This window comes from Sciurus vulgaris, assembly GCF_902686455.1.
Source record: "Sciurus vulgaris genome assembly, chromosome: 5".
In the NCBI taxonomy this organism is placed as follows: Eukaryota; Metazoa; Chordata; class Mammalia; order Rodentia; family Sciuridae; genus Sciurus; species Sciurus vulgaris.
In genome coordinates this window covers 127274570-127289470 of record NC_136465.1, presented here as the reverse complement: position 1 = coordinate 127289470, position 14901 = coordinate 127274570, and the positions used below count along the sequence as shown (strand labels likewise).

Genomic DNA, 14901 nt, shown 5'->3' with positions numbered 1-14901 from the left:
TGACCCTGGGCAAGTTCCTGAACTTCTCACCATCTGTTTATTTCTAATGTGGAAGAAGTACCTATCTTGAGGATTATACAATTGTTTAACTCACTGTCTGGCACATTAGTTAGCACTACATAAGGGTTAGCTGTTGCTGTTATTATTACTGTTTGTCACATAGTTTTCCTTTCATTATTGCATTAATTGTCATTTAACTTTACAGACAAGAATATCGATTCGAGTGGCTAAACAATTTATCTTCAGTTAAAAAAAAAAAAAAAAAAAAAAAGTTTAGTAAGTGAAAGGGCCAGTATCCAAACACAGATTGTCTTTGCCAATATATTCTCAAACTAGGCTCCATGGACATACATGTGGGGATATACACGTTTTCACTCTGATGATTTCTAATTTAAATTAGAGATAATTTCCAAGTGAAAGACATTTGCATAAAGTATACTTCAATTTCTGAAGTCATCGAACTAGCACATGCAAACTTTGTTTCACAGAAATAACTTAGAGATCTAGAAAAATTTTACAAGGTAGTCAATTTTGAAAAATTTCAAACATAATAATCAGCTTCCATTCTTCAAGAATGAGAGCAACAACTTATTTTTCAAAACTGTTAACCCCACATTACTTGTAGATACCAAGTTCTAGACCTGTTGGCTAATCTGATTACTTAAAGTATAGTTTTTAAAAAATGTTAAATGTCTTGTATTTACAAAATGCCTTGTATCTACACACACACACACACACATTCAAAAAGTAGCTATTTCTTTAGTAAAAAGCACTAGTAATCACATTCAGCATCAGTCTCTCATCTTTACTCTAATTATGTTATCTACAATAATCCACAGGATAATTTCCACTTGAACAACTCAAAATAATACACCCCAGTAAACTCATTTTCTCTAGACTATCTTTCCCCAAACAAGATCTCTTCCACATCTCTAATTCCTCTCAGTAATATCACCATTCTCTCGTCTCACAGGCTCATGACCACAGAATAGTCCTTATCTCGAGTACAGAGACTAAAGAAGAGATAAAGTAGTCACTACGTTTATTTTTCTTCAAAGATTATCTCATTCATAGACCCTCCATCTCCACAATTATGAACTCCTACAGGTTTCACAACTCCAGTGCTTATCACAGTCACTTCATTAACTATACCACCTGTTTATTCTTCTTAAAAGGCCAATTTGATCATGTTGGTTCTGTGCTTTAAACTCTTCCACGGATTCCCATTGCTTAAACTACAGAATAAAGTCCAAATGTGGAATTCAGGAGTTTTGATCATTTAAGACTGGTTTGGCTTACAGTGAATTCTTGGTTTTTATAAAAGTGTGGCACTCATCACATAATACCCTATATGCTTCTTAACCACTTTCTGTGACTGTTATTAGTGGAGTGGAGACTTCCACAGCAATAAATTTATGTTCTACCCATGTACAGAACAGATAAGTAAACTACAGATTTTGATAAAGAGCTGACCAATGGCCCCTCAGAATGCATGAAGAATTAGTTCAAGGACCTCTAGAAGATATCAAAATCTGTAGATGCTTGACTCTCTTATGCAAAATGGTATAGTACTTGCATATAACCTATATACATCCTCCTACATATTGAAAGTATCTCTAAATTAGGATATATAATACAATGCAAACACAATATAAATAGTTTTAGGAAATAAGGGCAAGAAAAAATTCTGAACATGTTCAGATGTGATTTTTTTTCCAAATATTTTTGATATGCAGTTGGTTGAATCCACAAATGCAAAACCTGTTAAGTGGTTAAGGACCACTGTGTTGTGTATCTGACAGGTGATCATTTATTCAACAAGTTATTTACTGAGTAATGAATTTGTGCCAAGGATACTAATGTGACTTCATCTACTAAGAGAATGCCAGACAATAATACTAAACACTTTTCATACATTATCTCACATATTGCTGAAAGCAATCCTCAGGCAGGTATTATCATCTTCAATTTTAATAAGTGACAATTAAGTTCCTAGTAAAGTCACAGAGCAAATAAAAGACAACTGAGAATCAAACTTAAAAACAGTGAAAAGTCTAAACCCTTTTCCACTGTATTATACACCACTCCACCTACAGAAAGATTAATTCAAGTAATTAATCCATCTGGCATGGTGAACTTACATAATTATACACATATAAATGCTGTCAAGGATGCAGAGGATCTCATCTGAGTGCAGAATAATGAGTGAAACTATAGGGAAAGAGGATGGGGAGTCAGAACTGTCCACAGTCAATGCTTTTAAGAATGAATAGCAGTTGGAGAATAGAAAGAAACAAATTTCCAAAGAAGGCAATAATGTGTGCAAAGGTATAAAAGCACAAAATCCCATGACTTATACACTGAATACCAAGTAGTTCAGTTTTCCAGAAAATAAGTGTGATGAGAAGGACTAGTACGAAATAAAGCTAGAAAAGGCAAGCATAGTCAGATCAGAAACGGTTTAGCCAAGGAGTTCAGATTCGGGCCAATAAAAGTAAGTTGCTGAGTGATTTTAAGCAAGAGTATGTGTGCTTTAGAAATATTGCTCTGGCACTGAAAACTGGACTAGAAAAGTTATAGCCTAGCAGCAGTGACATTTGTTAGGCTACTGAAAGGAAGGAGGCTAACCTTAAAGCAGCAAGGACAGAAAGAAAAAGACTGATTCAAAAGATACACAGGCTGGGCTGGGGTTGTGGTTGCATGGTAGAGCACTTGCCTGGCATGTGTGAGGCACTGGGTTCAATTCTCAGCAACACATATAAATAAATAAATAAAAGAGGCCCATTGACAACTTAAAAAAATTTTAAAAAACGAAAAGATATATAGGAAATAGAATTACAGGACTTGGTAACCAGTTAAGCTGAGGGCTGGCAGGAAGGTGAAAGAAAGGAAGGAATCTAGGCAATCCCAGGGTTTCTCTCTTGAGCTCTGGGTGAATGGAAGCACCACTAAAACAAAGTACAGGGAGACAAAAACAAGTTGAAGGTAAGGTATGACTCAGATGGTACCAGTACTTCTGGTATATCCAAAATACAACTAATAAATAAGTCTAGAACTCAGAAATCTAAGATGAAAATACAAAATTAAGAAGAATTACCTAGGAGAGTAGATGAAACTGTCTAGGGAAATATGTACAAAAAGGATAAAACCAAAAAGAAAATTCCAGAGATTAAAAAAATACTTAAAACAGATGACAATTTGGAGAGTTTGATGAAAAAGGGAGTTGTCAATACAAAGAATATACCAAAGGGGTGAGGAATGGAAAGTGAGTAATCGATGGCTTGAAGATATAGAGGAATGGTTGGTAAATAAAGTTAAACTAGACAGGGCTCAGTGAATGGCAGGGGAGGAAACAAGCTGAATAGCTTGGTTGAGAAGAATAGCAGTTAGAGAACAGAGTTGAAGAACATATTTAGAATGGCACAGTTTAGCCTTTTGACAGGATGAGAAAGGGACCAATGGAGAGAGATTATATGGAAAAGTAACCCACGACATGAAAAAAGTGTTAAAAAAATATAAAAACATGTATGTTGTATAATATGTATAGTACGATGTCACTTAAATTTCAGACTCTTTGCATGCTCCTCAAGGTCTTTAAGTCCATTATGACTTGGCCCGCCTAACCACTGGGCTTCATTTAATGCCATTTTTCTCCTGATTCACTATGTCCCACAACACCACCATTCTTTCTCATCCTTCAACATGCAAACTTATCCTTGCTTCAAGGGTCTTTTATTTGCTGTTAGTTATACCAGAAAGCCCTTCTCCCTGTGAATGGCTTGATCTTTCAAGTCATTCAGATCTCAATTCTAATGTCAACCTCTTAGAGAGATCTGTATGTATATATTATATGCCTGTTTACCCCAATCCCCCAAAGTTACTAGCATTTCCTATGTTAACAACTAGTACTACTAGAAATTTTTATTTATTTGTCCATCATCCCCCGCTAGAACATAAGATCCAGGAGATTTCATCTTCCTCATATCCACCTATTGTTCACCATATATCTCTCCTGCTTAAAATTGGGTTTGGCCTTTACAGTTGGCCCTCTGTAGTTAAGTGAAAATCTATACACACATCATTTACATGAAAAAAATTAAGGAAGTTCTGAAAAGATCGAATATTTGAATTTATTTCTACCAGGAATGAGCATGACGCTAGAGGGACATGCTATATTCATTCATTTTTTTGCTTCATCTTTATTCAAATTTTCTACAGAATCGTGTCTTTTGCAATTCAAGAATAAACTTACAATCATGTAAGCCTAAAACAGTCAATCTATTCTGCTTTCCATTTTCTTTTTATGGGTCATGATTTAATGACCAGTGGGACAAGCAATCTGACTGCAGATTGATCTTGAGTTGTTTTGATAAGTAGTACAAAGTTAGAATCTTTAACCTTGGAGTTGGAAAGAACTTAGAGATCATCTAATCCATCCCCATTTTATAGGTATGTAAACCACAACTCAATAATCTAATAAGTAAAAGTAATTTAATTAATAAAAATAGAATGCTGGTGGAAAAATTCAAAAGATCAAATGATTAAGAACTATTTAAAAGACTATTATGTTACACATAATTTAAATAACCAATAAAAGTTTATTAAAACTTACTCTCACATATAATCTATAATTTTCTGATTTAATTATTACTCAAAGAAAATCTATTTCCTCAAGCCCTATTTGATCAGTGAACCCATAATATGACAAAAGATTCAGAATACATACATGTAGAGAGTGAAAATCATTCACTTTTGAGATTGTAACACCATTAGGTGACCAGATTGAATTAGGAGGCACTTCTTTCCACCAGGGTACACAGTATGTCAAATGTATCATATGTTTAAGGATTCATCACACTTTGATTCAAATTTCTGCATCAACTTGCACAATGTGTATTTAATGAAGTTAATAAAAACTAAAGTCAAATAGGTAAGAAATGCACTACTAAATATCATTTACAGAAACAACTACTTCATTACATATATATTCTAATTTCCCAGGAATCAACTAATTTCATCTGAACTTCTGAATACCACCTTATATTTACTTAACTATCTCATTTGGTCCTCACAATGCCATGGACAGCAAAAACTGCTACTCTCACTCAGCATACAAAAGTGAGGCTCAGGGGGCTAAGGAGCTTGGCCAAGATCATTCACACAAGTTCTAGAACTCCAACCTCCCAATCTCTTAGATTTTTTTTTCCCATCATCCAAGCTACCCCACATTTACCACTGACTAAATGTAAAACACTTTATGCTCTCCTTTCTTACATATTGATGGAGAAGAGTACCAAAAATCCTAGCATTTCTATCCCATTCTACTTGAAATTTTGGTATACAGCATTTAATCATTCATTCTAGTAGTAAGAAAAAGGATTTAATAAGATAATTCTCATATTAATTGAGAATTATGCTAATCAATAATGTGAAAGGAAATCCTACCATTCAATTATTAATCATAAAATGGTACTCTCTTATCTAGAAAACTCTGTACTAACAACATGCAAAAACAGTGTTAAGAAAAAGGGCTTTACAAATTGGAAAAAATTCTGAAACCAAATCTTAGTCCTACCACTATCTATCAAACTGTGAGTACATATCTTAAATCACTTGAGACTCATCTTCCTGGTCCATAAAATGAGGATAACACCACATGCATTCATAAGTTATCGGGAATAACAAATAATATGTGTAAAGCTATTAGCTCTTAGAAAATGACCAGATCCTCAGCTCAAGAGGCTGAGGTAGGAGGCTCGCAAGTTCAAAGCCAGCCTCAGCAACTTAGACACTGTCTCAAAATAAAAAATACAAAGGCTGGGATGTGGCTCAGTGGTTAAGTGCCCCTGGGTTCAATACCTCTTACTCCCCAAAAAAGAAAATGACCAGATTACACTGTTGCTACAGAAACAGATGCACATAGGTAACACTGATAGGTAGTCATTTATATGAACTTTACTTGTTTAATTTCCAAAGTGTTCTTATTTTTTTTTCCTCCCAAATATTTGCAGTAGGACACAGTACATCACTCTTGCTTCCAGGGAACAAATTAAAGTAAGTGCAGGATTTCACTCTTCTTTCAACCCCTATAATTAAGCAATATTGTAATAATCTATTATTTGACCTTTCTGAAATTGGTTATTATCTAAATCAAAGCTAATGCTATTTGGGGTCAATTACCTGCATCTTTCACTCTATTTTGAAATAAAACTATTACAATAAGCCAAATTTATAAATACAAATCATGATGCAGTGAATTCATATTAGGTGAAAAGAGCAGGAAATCGGCCAGGCACTGTAGCAGACACCTGTAATCCCAGCAACTCAGGAGGCTGAGGCAGGAGAATCGCCAAATTCAAAGCTAGACTCAGCAATTTAGCAAGGTCCTGTCTCAAAATAATAAAAAGGGCTGGGGATGTACTTAGTGGTTGAGTGCCCCTTGATTCAATCCCCAGTACCAAAACAAAAGGGGCATGGGGCAGGAAATCTTTATGGGTAATGGAGAGAATGCCCTAACACTGAGAAACATGTATTCAACAGTTCATTATACACTACTTTCTTTTAATCTTCACAAATATCATCCTAATTGCATCAGTTTAAAAATTGGGCAAGGGAAACTTTACTCTTACCTACAGGAAGGCTATTGCTCAATTTAAGCCCTTTCCCCTTTTTATAATATCTGCCAAGAATGTTCTCCTGTCTCTCTACAAGGCAGTCAAGGCAATCTCTTCTGGCTTTGGGTCTCACCTAATAGTACCTCCTGTGACCATCCAGTCTGGAAGTAACACACTCCAATTATTCCATCCTTGAATGGTATTTATATTCTTTCTGTATTTAAGAAGAATGATTTGACTATTACTGCCATTTCCTGATTGTTTAGCATAGAGGAAGATGCTGCCTTAATGAATGAATGAACACACCTGCCAACAGTCACCAAGCAGGTAAAATAGTAAGTAGGGCTTGGAAACGAATCCAAGTAAACCTGACAGTAAGCTCCTTAACTCTGCCACTGCTCTTTCACAGGTGAGAGGTGAGTTGCTTTGAGCTAGGAAAACAAGAGATGTGCATTGCTGCTTTTTAAGTATTCATTCTCTAAAGAAATCACAGAACTACCTATACATATACTTCATTCTACAAAATATTTAACCAAATTTCAAGAGATAATACACTGCCTTTTAGAATCACAAATGAATTTGAAAAAAAAAAAAGACTGCATTTATGACTTTGCTTGACAATGGTAATACTTCAAAATTCAATGAGTAACTGACATCTGCACAAAGAGTTATTTTAGGCTAAAACAAAATTGAGTCACCCACATTTTACTAACAGGCTCGTAAATATTCTGTTCTTTTATAAGTTATTTTGAATTTTACAATACAACATGCAAAAAAACTTAAAAACAGTCATAAGATATCATACTGATAATGGTAATACCATTCTTAAAGACAGATGAAACATGACTTCTGTTTCACTGTTAAGCCACGTTCTTGCAGATAAAAGTCATCTCAAGGAAAATGGTAAGTGCAGCTAAAGCAGACCACTAGCGACGGTCCCTTTGTAACCTTACCCACCGGCTTTAATACTTACTGAGTCCTCCATCCTCGGATATTCCTGTCCCTCTCATTCCTAGATAAGTCAGTCCCAATATTAGGAAAAACAAGCAGGCAGCAGTAAGAAGAAACATTGACAAGTAGTGAGCACTGAAACTCCCGGTTGGGGACACCTCCTCCCGTTTAAACTGCTGGAGAAGTTCCTCTTCTGGTTCTGAAAGCTTCGGTTTGCTGTATGCGTTCTTCAGGTAGGTATGATTGGCGCCCGTATGATTGGCGTGATTGATCCTGAGTGAAGCTGGGGTGGCCACAGCCGGACTGGGAGGGAGGCTGTTGGAATAAATCCTGGGGGAGTCCACATTGAAGGCCCCACCGCCGATGTGATTATTGGTTTTAAGAAGGGAGCCTGTAGACGAATCCAAGGTTGAGTCCATGTCAGGAAGTGGCGGGGGCAGGAGAGGGGCCAGTTTCTTAGCGCTAACACGGTATCTAGGAATGGGGCTGCAGTCCACTTGATCGCACCCTCCTCCCAGCTCCGCCGCCGCCTCTTCGAGGTTTCGGCTCCTGTCTAGACTCCCGGCAGCCGCCGCCCTGTCATTCATCGCGAGTCCTCCCCCTCCCTGAACTGAAGTCTCCAGCCGGCTGCCGGCAGATTTAGCAGTCAGCGGGGAGAGAGACTTACTATGGCTCCGTCTGGGCCGATGCCGGGAAAGGGAGTCGTCCTTTAATACCTGTCTGGTGGGGGCCACGTCGTCGTCCTCCTCTTCCTCGGAGTCCGAATAGTTTTCCCGGCAGCTGTAAGGGAGAAGCCGGCTGCCATTCACCGCTCGGCTCGCCCACAGCGGCTCCTCCGCCTCGGGGTCCCTCTCCTCCCCGTCTTCTCCCTCTTCTTCCTCGTCCTCCGCTGCTCCATCTTTCAACGGGGTCTGCAGCTCCAGGCCCGCCGGCCTCCTGGCCCCCCACCACGAGTGGGGCTTCCTTCGCTCGGCCGAGTTGCTGTTAGTCACCTCGCTGGCGGCCAGGGGCGCCGGCGGCGCTTTGAGCCCGCGGTACTGGAGCGCAGCCCGGTCTCTCCTCCCGCCGCCGCCCGCCTGGTCTCGGGGACTGGCCTCCACGTCCGACTCGTCGGAGCTGAAGCCCAGCAGCACTTTGCTGCCAGCCACGGGGGCGGTCGAGGCGCCCCCGGGCCCTCCCAGGGGGCTCTCCGGACCCGAGACCGAGATTCGGCCCAGGCCCCCCGGGGTCCGTAAGTAGGAGAGATCACCCGAGACCGGCCGGACTCCCATCCCCACGGCCGCCGCCGCCGGACCGGCGGCGGCGACCGCGGCGGCTGCCGTGTTATTGTTATTACTGTTCCGCGTCTTGCTGCCGCGGCCCCCGGACCGGTGCTGCTGCTGCTCTTCCTCTCGAAGCTTCTTCAGCTTCTTGAGATAGACCGGGCGGGTACTTTCCGTCACTGGTCCCGGAGACAGGCCGTAACGACGGAGCTGAGAGAAAAGCTCCTCATCCGAGAGCTGCTGGGGCCCCGAAGCCGCCGCCGCCGCCGCCATTTTCTCTCCAGGGTGTTTTACAAGCTCCGCGCTACCGGAAGTGACGCGCCGCCCTAGACCCTGAACTAGACCGGGCTGCGTCGCCCTCCCAGCGCCACGGGAGCCTCGGCCAATAGGAGGCCCGGGAGGAGCTCACCTGAGCGGGAAAGGGCCACCTGAGCGGCGCGAGCTCCCGCCGCGGAGCGTTTCTCCACTCTCACCTTGAGGTGCTCTGTCTGGCTCCCTTTCCCGCTCTTCTCAACGCTGGCCTTCCAAGTGCTGTCCCCGTGAGCTGTCTCTTACCAAAACGCACCTTGACCTTTTCCCAGGTTCCTGCCACCGGGCGGTCATAATCGAAAGGGAATGTACCTTGATTGAAGTTCATGACATTAGTTTCCTTTCCATCCAGATTCTCGCTGCTGAGGAAGCCAAGAGACGAAAGCTTTAGAGCCAGACAAGATTGTCAGATTTCCCTGAATCTAGGTTCTTTCTTCTCGGTTTATCTTTCCACTTGACTTAGGAAAAAAAGTGACTTTCACTACTCTTTTTGAAAAACCTCTCCGTTCTCATTCCAAAAAGATACAGAATAGACTGGTTACTATATAGTTTTCAAGAGTGGTAACCATTCACTATTTGATTTGTTATTAACATTTTTTTTTTCTTTTTAAAAATGTGATGACCTCAGAAGGCCGTCATTTGGGGAAATGAAAGAGCCCCCGTCTGCTTCACTGTAGGATTCTGAAGAAAGATACATCATCCTATTTATTTACTGCTGAGCATTTTTCCAACCAATAGTTAATTATTAATAAATACTTTTGTTTATTTTAAAAATTATTTATTGTCTTATCCCTTTGGGCTGTAAGCTCCATGCACAGAGGAACCTTGCTTTTATTACAACATAGTAAAAGCTCGGTAAACATTTGTTGAATGAGTTAATGAATTGCAAAGCTATCATGGTATGAGGGGAAGATAAACCTTTACACAAAGTCAAAACCAAAGCCAGTTAAGACTTGAAAATCCTACCTTCTCACTTACAGAACAGCCCCAGAGAGGAGAAACTTGCCCAGTTAGGTGAAGATCACTTCCCATTTCCTCAAAGTCTAGCAAGGCAGACATTTCCCTAGTAGGTAAACCCTAGCAGCTACAGGACAACATCCAGCTCAGTATTTGAAACATTACAATTTTTTTTGTCAAAGAATTACTTTATGCATTAATTTATACACAGCTGCACAGAAAAAAATGTCAGTCAAAAGCAAAGTTACTACCTTTTCCACATCCTGAATTCTGAAAAATACTTGGTTACCTCAATATTTACTTCTAAACAAAAGCTTGCCATGTCCTCAAAAGAAGCTTTTATTTGGAGGGTCACTTCCTTTATCGCTGAAACTTTAAAATTTATGAATGGAATAGCTACCTGAATCAGATTAGTTTAACAAAATTTTTACAAACTGTCCTGAATCTGACTGTTAAGCACTTGTAACTGTGTTTGGCCCAATAAATTACAGTGCTATGATGATGCCACAAAATTTTATTACCATAATTATCTAAATAGTGAACCAAATTATTACAAATTTACAGAGCTGCATCTCAAAATAGAGTTGTTAACATGTGGACTTTGGAATTAAAACTGAATGTGGACCCAGCCTTGTCTCTTAGTCTTGGTTTAACATTTGTTTCACACTCTGTTGGCTCTTCAGGTAAGAATCATACACATCCATTGGTTCAGGCTCTGATTTCCATGATTTTAAATGTCCTCCTATAAAGATTTTTGGACTATTTCTATTTCTTTCTGTAGCTATAGGATAAAGTGATTTTTTTCTGAGCCTTAGTTTCTCTCTCTCTCTCTCTCTCTCTCTCTCTCTCTCTCTCTCTCTCTCTCTCTCTCTCTCTCTCTCTCTCTCTCAGACACACACACACACACACACAGGGATTATAAGCCTTCCTCAGAAGGTTATATTAAGGATTAAATAAGATTATATCTGCTTAACTCTTAGTTTCATGCCTAATACACAATGTGCACTCAATAAATATCAGTCAATAATGTAAAGGCAAACATTCTAAAAATATCCGTTTTAGTAGCATGGCTCCTGAGAATTCCATGTAATAGCAATTAAAATGCTACTCCACAGATAGAAAAAGAAATGGTCAAACTTTGCCCAAGTTATCAATCACATCTAAGGTACAATGAAGATCGAGGGCTTTGGTAAACATAATTCTTGGTCATCAGCCTTTGAGGGCAGGGAGGTTTAAAATGAACTAGGAACCAAGGCCTCCTGTCTCAAAGTAAAGTGATTTAGGGCAAATCTTAGACTCTCAGAACCTCAGTTTATTCTTTTTTAAAATGTTGACAACATTACCTATCCTATTAACAAACATTAAATATTCAGTAAATATTTTTTGAGAATGGTGAATGAATACTGTATGTGAAAATGATAGATATGTTTTTTACCACATTAATGTATAACTTTATATTTTACAAGAACTTTCATGTACATGGTTTCATCTGATCTACAAAAATGCTTTTCTTCCCTGAGAATACCATGAGATGATTTATTGCAAGGAATTACATAGGTTTATAATTTCCCTTAGTTTGGGTGTTTGAACAGACAAGACACTTTCTCAGGAGAACTTTCACTACTCACTTCCCATATTCTCCTCAGTTGCTAATGGATCTTACTCCTGCTTCCAGATACTTTTAAATCATGGGGCTCTATTTTTCATTGAACCCATATATTTGACAGGGAGTGCAATCTTAAACTCACTCCTCAACAGCTTCTCAAAATTTGACGGAGGGACACATTTGCAACAGATTTTCAAAAAACCCAGACTGTCTCCTCCTCTGGATGCTTTGAATTTTATTCTGCCTTAATCCTGCTCATCAAAGACAAATGAAGCTTGGACTACATTACTAACACCTTACCCTCCTGCTTCTTTCTCTCAGTTTTCAATATTTTTCACTATATTACCCTTTGGAGTCATGACATCAACTTACATTAAAGGATCATGAATAGGATAAAATAAAATCAAACATTCTGTTGGTGGGGGGTAGGGAGTGCTTAACCAGGGGTACTTAACCACTGAGCCACATCTCCAGTCCTTTTTATTTTTTATTTTGAGACAGGGCCTTACTAGGTTGCTATTACTGGCTTTGAACTTGCAATCCCCCTGCCTCCGCCTCCCAGGCCACTGGAATTTACAGGCATGTACCATAGCATCCAGGCTTGATGGTTCATTTCCTTAAAGGATATTTTTTTGTGATCTTGTTATTAGAAATAGTTCGATTTTCCAGAGCAATTGATTTGGCTTTGTTTTTGCTTTTTTTTAATTGAGATGAAATTCATATATCAAAAAATTAGCTGGCTTAAAGTATACAACAAGTGGTGGTTAGTACATTCACAATGTTGTGCGACCATCACCTCTCTCTAGTTCCAAAACATTTCCATCACTCCCAAAGGAGGCTCCATACCCACTAAACAGTCACTCTCTATTTCCCTCTCTCCCCAATTTCTGGCAATCACTAATGTACTTCTTATCTCTGGGAATTTAATCTGAATATTTTATGTAAATAGAATCAAACCTTATGTTTTCAAGATTTTACCCATGTTGTAACATATATGAGTACCTCATTTCAGTTTTGAATGTATAATACATTGTAAGAATATGCCACAGTTTATTTTCACTCATCCATTGTTGGACATTTTGGTTGTTTCCACCTTTGATTACGTGAATGATGGCACTATGAACATTGATGTACGAATATCTGTTTGAATATCTGTTTTCAGTCCTTTTGTGTATGTATTCTGGACAACAAATCATATGGTAATTCTATGATGAACTTTTTGAAGAGTCAGAAAACATGGATGGTTTAAAAAAAAAAAACAAAAAAACGAAGCCATAAGCCTGAGGTTGTCTCTATACCCCAAAGCTCTTAGGTAATCAAACTAAAGCTTAACTTGGAGGTGTTTCTTATAACTGACCACTAAAATTTGAATATGGTCCATTTCTACCAAAATTCATGTTCAGGCTCATTTCCTCACTGTGGCAATATTGGAGGTGCTAGTGAGAGATGTTCAGGTCATGGGGTGGTGCCATCATAAATGTGTTACTAATGCCCTATTTTGGGAGTGAATGAGTTCTTGCTCTAGAGGGACTGGATTAGTTACTTCGAGAGCAAGTTATTATAAACTTATTATAAATTATAAACTTTATTATAAAGTAGGGTTATCCTTCTTGATTCTCTTCCATATGACCTTGTTTGCCCTTCTGGTTTTGATTTGTTTTGTTTTGTTTCTCCATTTACCAGGCACTGAACAGATGCAACCACCTGATCTTAGATTCCCAGTCTGATCTTAAACTTCCAGCCTCCAGAACTTTGAGCTAAATAAGTCTCTTTTCTTTATAAATTTCTCAGGCTCCCGTGTTCTGTTATAGCAACTGAAAATGGACTGTGACACAACTGAAAAGAAAACTCAGAAATAAAAAACCTGATTTTATCACTTAAAATTTCAAACACATCAAAGAAGTGATATATTGATGCTATCACTTAACTTTTCTTAAAATGCCTCAAGGACGCGTTCACTAGTTTTTATCTACAAAGTTCCTGGTGTTTACTTTCTTTTTAATAACTCAACTTCTATTCAACACTAACACTTCTTCAGTCAGAATAAACAGGCTGAAAATATAACATAGTAGTGAGAAATGTTGGACAAAATTTGTATCCTGTTACTGTGAGAATCAGTTTTGAAGCGAAAGCATCTGTTTTATTTTTCTATATATAATTCAAACAGGTGAGGAGCAATCAGAATTCAAGTAAACAACGTACATGTGTCATGATTGTTAATTATATTCTACTCTAAATATGCAAGTGAGTGAATTGCCTAAATCATATGCTAAAAGCCACGGAGAACATTTCACATTAGTATATCATGGAGAAGGGTCTCAAAGTTAGGAGGTCTGAGTTCAACTCCCAGCTCTGTAATTCATTCACTATAGTAATATTTAGCATTTTTATATTGCTGCATAGTCTAGAAGGTCTTTTCATTATTTCATTTGATCTTTAAACCTATCCTAACAGGAAGGTATTATTATCCAAATTCTATGGATAAGAAAACTAAAACTCAAAAAGTTTCTTTTTGAAACTTTGGTCCTTTGTAAGAACTAATAAGGATAGAAATCCAACAGTATTCCTTCCAACTAGGAAGGTCTTCTGACCCTCATTTCACTGTTCTTTCTAGCCGACCACACTATCTCACCTGAGTAGATTGTAATGTACAAAATGAGTCATTCAATCTTTTGTCTTTTGGTTTATTCATCTCTAAAATGTGGGCACAAAGCTATTTGATTGACCATTATGATCCTTCTAAATCCAGACTTTGTGAAAGCACTTTCTTATAATATTTACCATTATACTTATAATTATTTGTATACCTGCCTTATTTCTTATTTCTCAATGTTCTTGAGACAAGGGTTTGTCTCTTTTTGAAATCTTTATCCTTCCCACCTCCTACCTTATTGTCTTAGGCACAGTAGATAATTATTACAAATATGTTGAAAGAATTATAAAGACGTATTACATGTCACAAAATGCAGTAGAAAGACTTTTGGGTGACACACAAAGAAGAAATATATTAGGCTGGGTCTCCAATAAGACTATCTAGCAATAAGGGAGAAATATGATTCTACAAATTAAGCATGAAGATTAAGGAATATTTCTTCCTATTCAGGTGCCTCATTAAAAAAAAAAAAAAGATTAAGGAATATACCTACAAAGTGGATGATGGTTCAGGCTGCTCTAGAAGTTTAGGTTCATTAAGAAGTGAAAG

At 38.3% G+C, this 14901-nt stretch overlaps 1 protein-coding gene across 2 annotated transcripts in view; it reads right to left on the bottom strand.

The window, feature by feature from the left end:
• LEMD3 (LEM domain containing 3) overlaps positions 1-9679 on the bottom strand; it is a 60635-nt gene extending 50956 nt beyond the window's left edge. The window contains exon 1 of one of the 2 annotated variants that reach the window (XM_079139679.1): positions 7588-9679. In XM_079139679.1, the coding sequence (XP_078995805.1) occupies positions 7588-9100 (1513 nt within the window). In that variant the 5' untranslated portion in view covers positions 9101-9679. The remainder of the gene's footprint in view (positions 1-7587) is intronic. The other variant, XM_079139680.1, reaches the window with a different exon arrangement.
• Positions 9680-14901: the final 5222 nt, after the last annotated feature.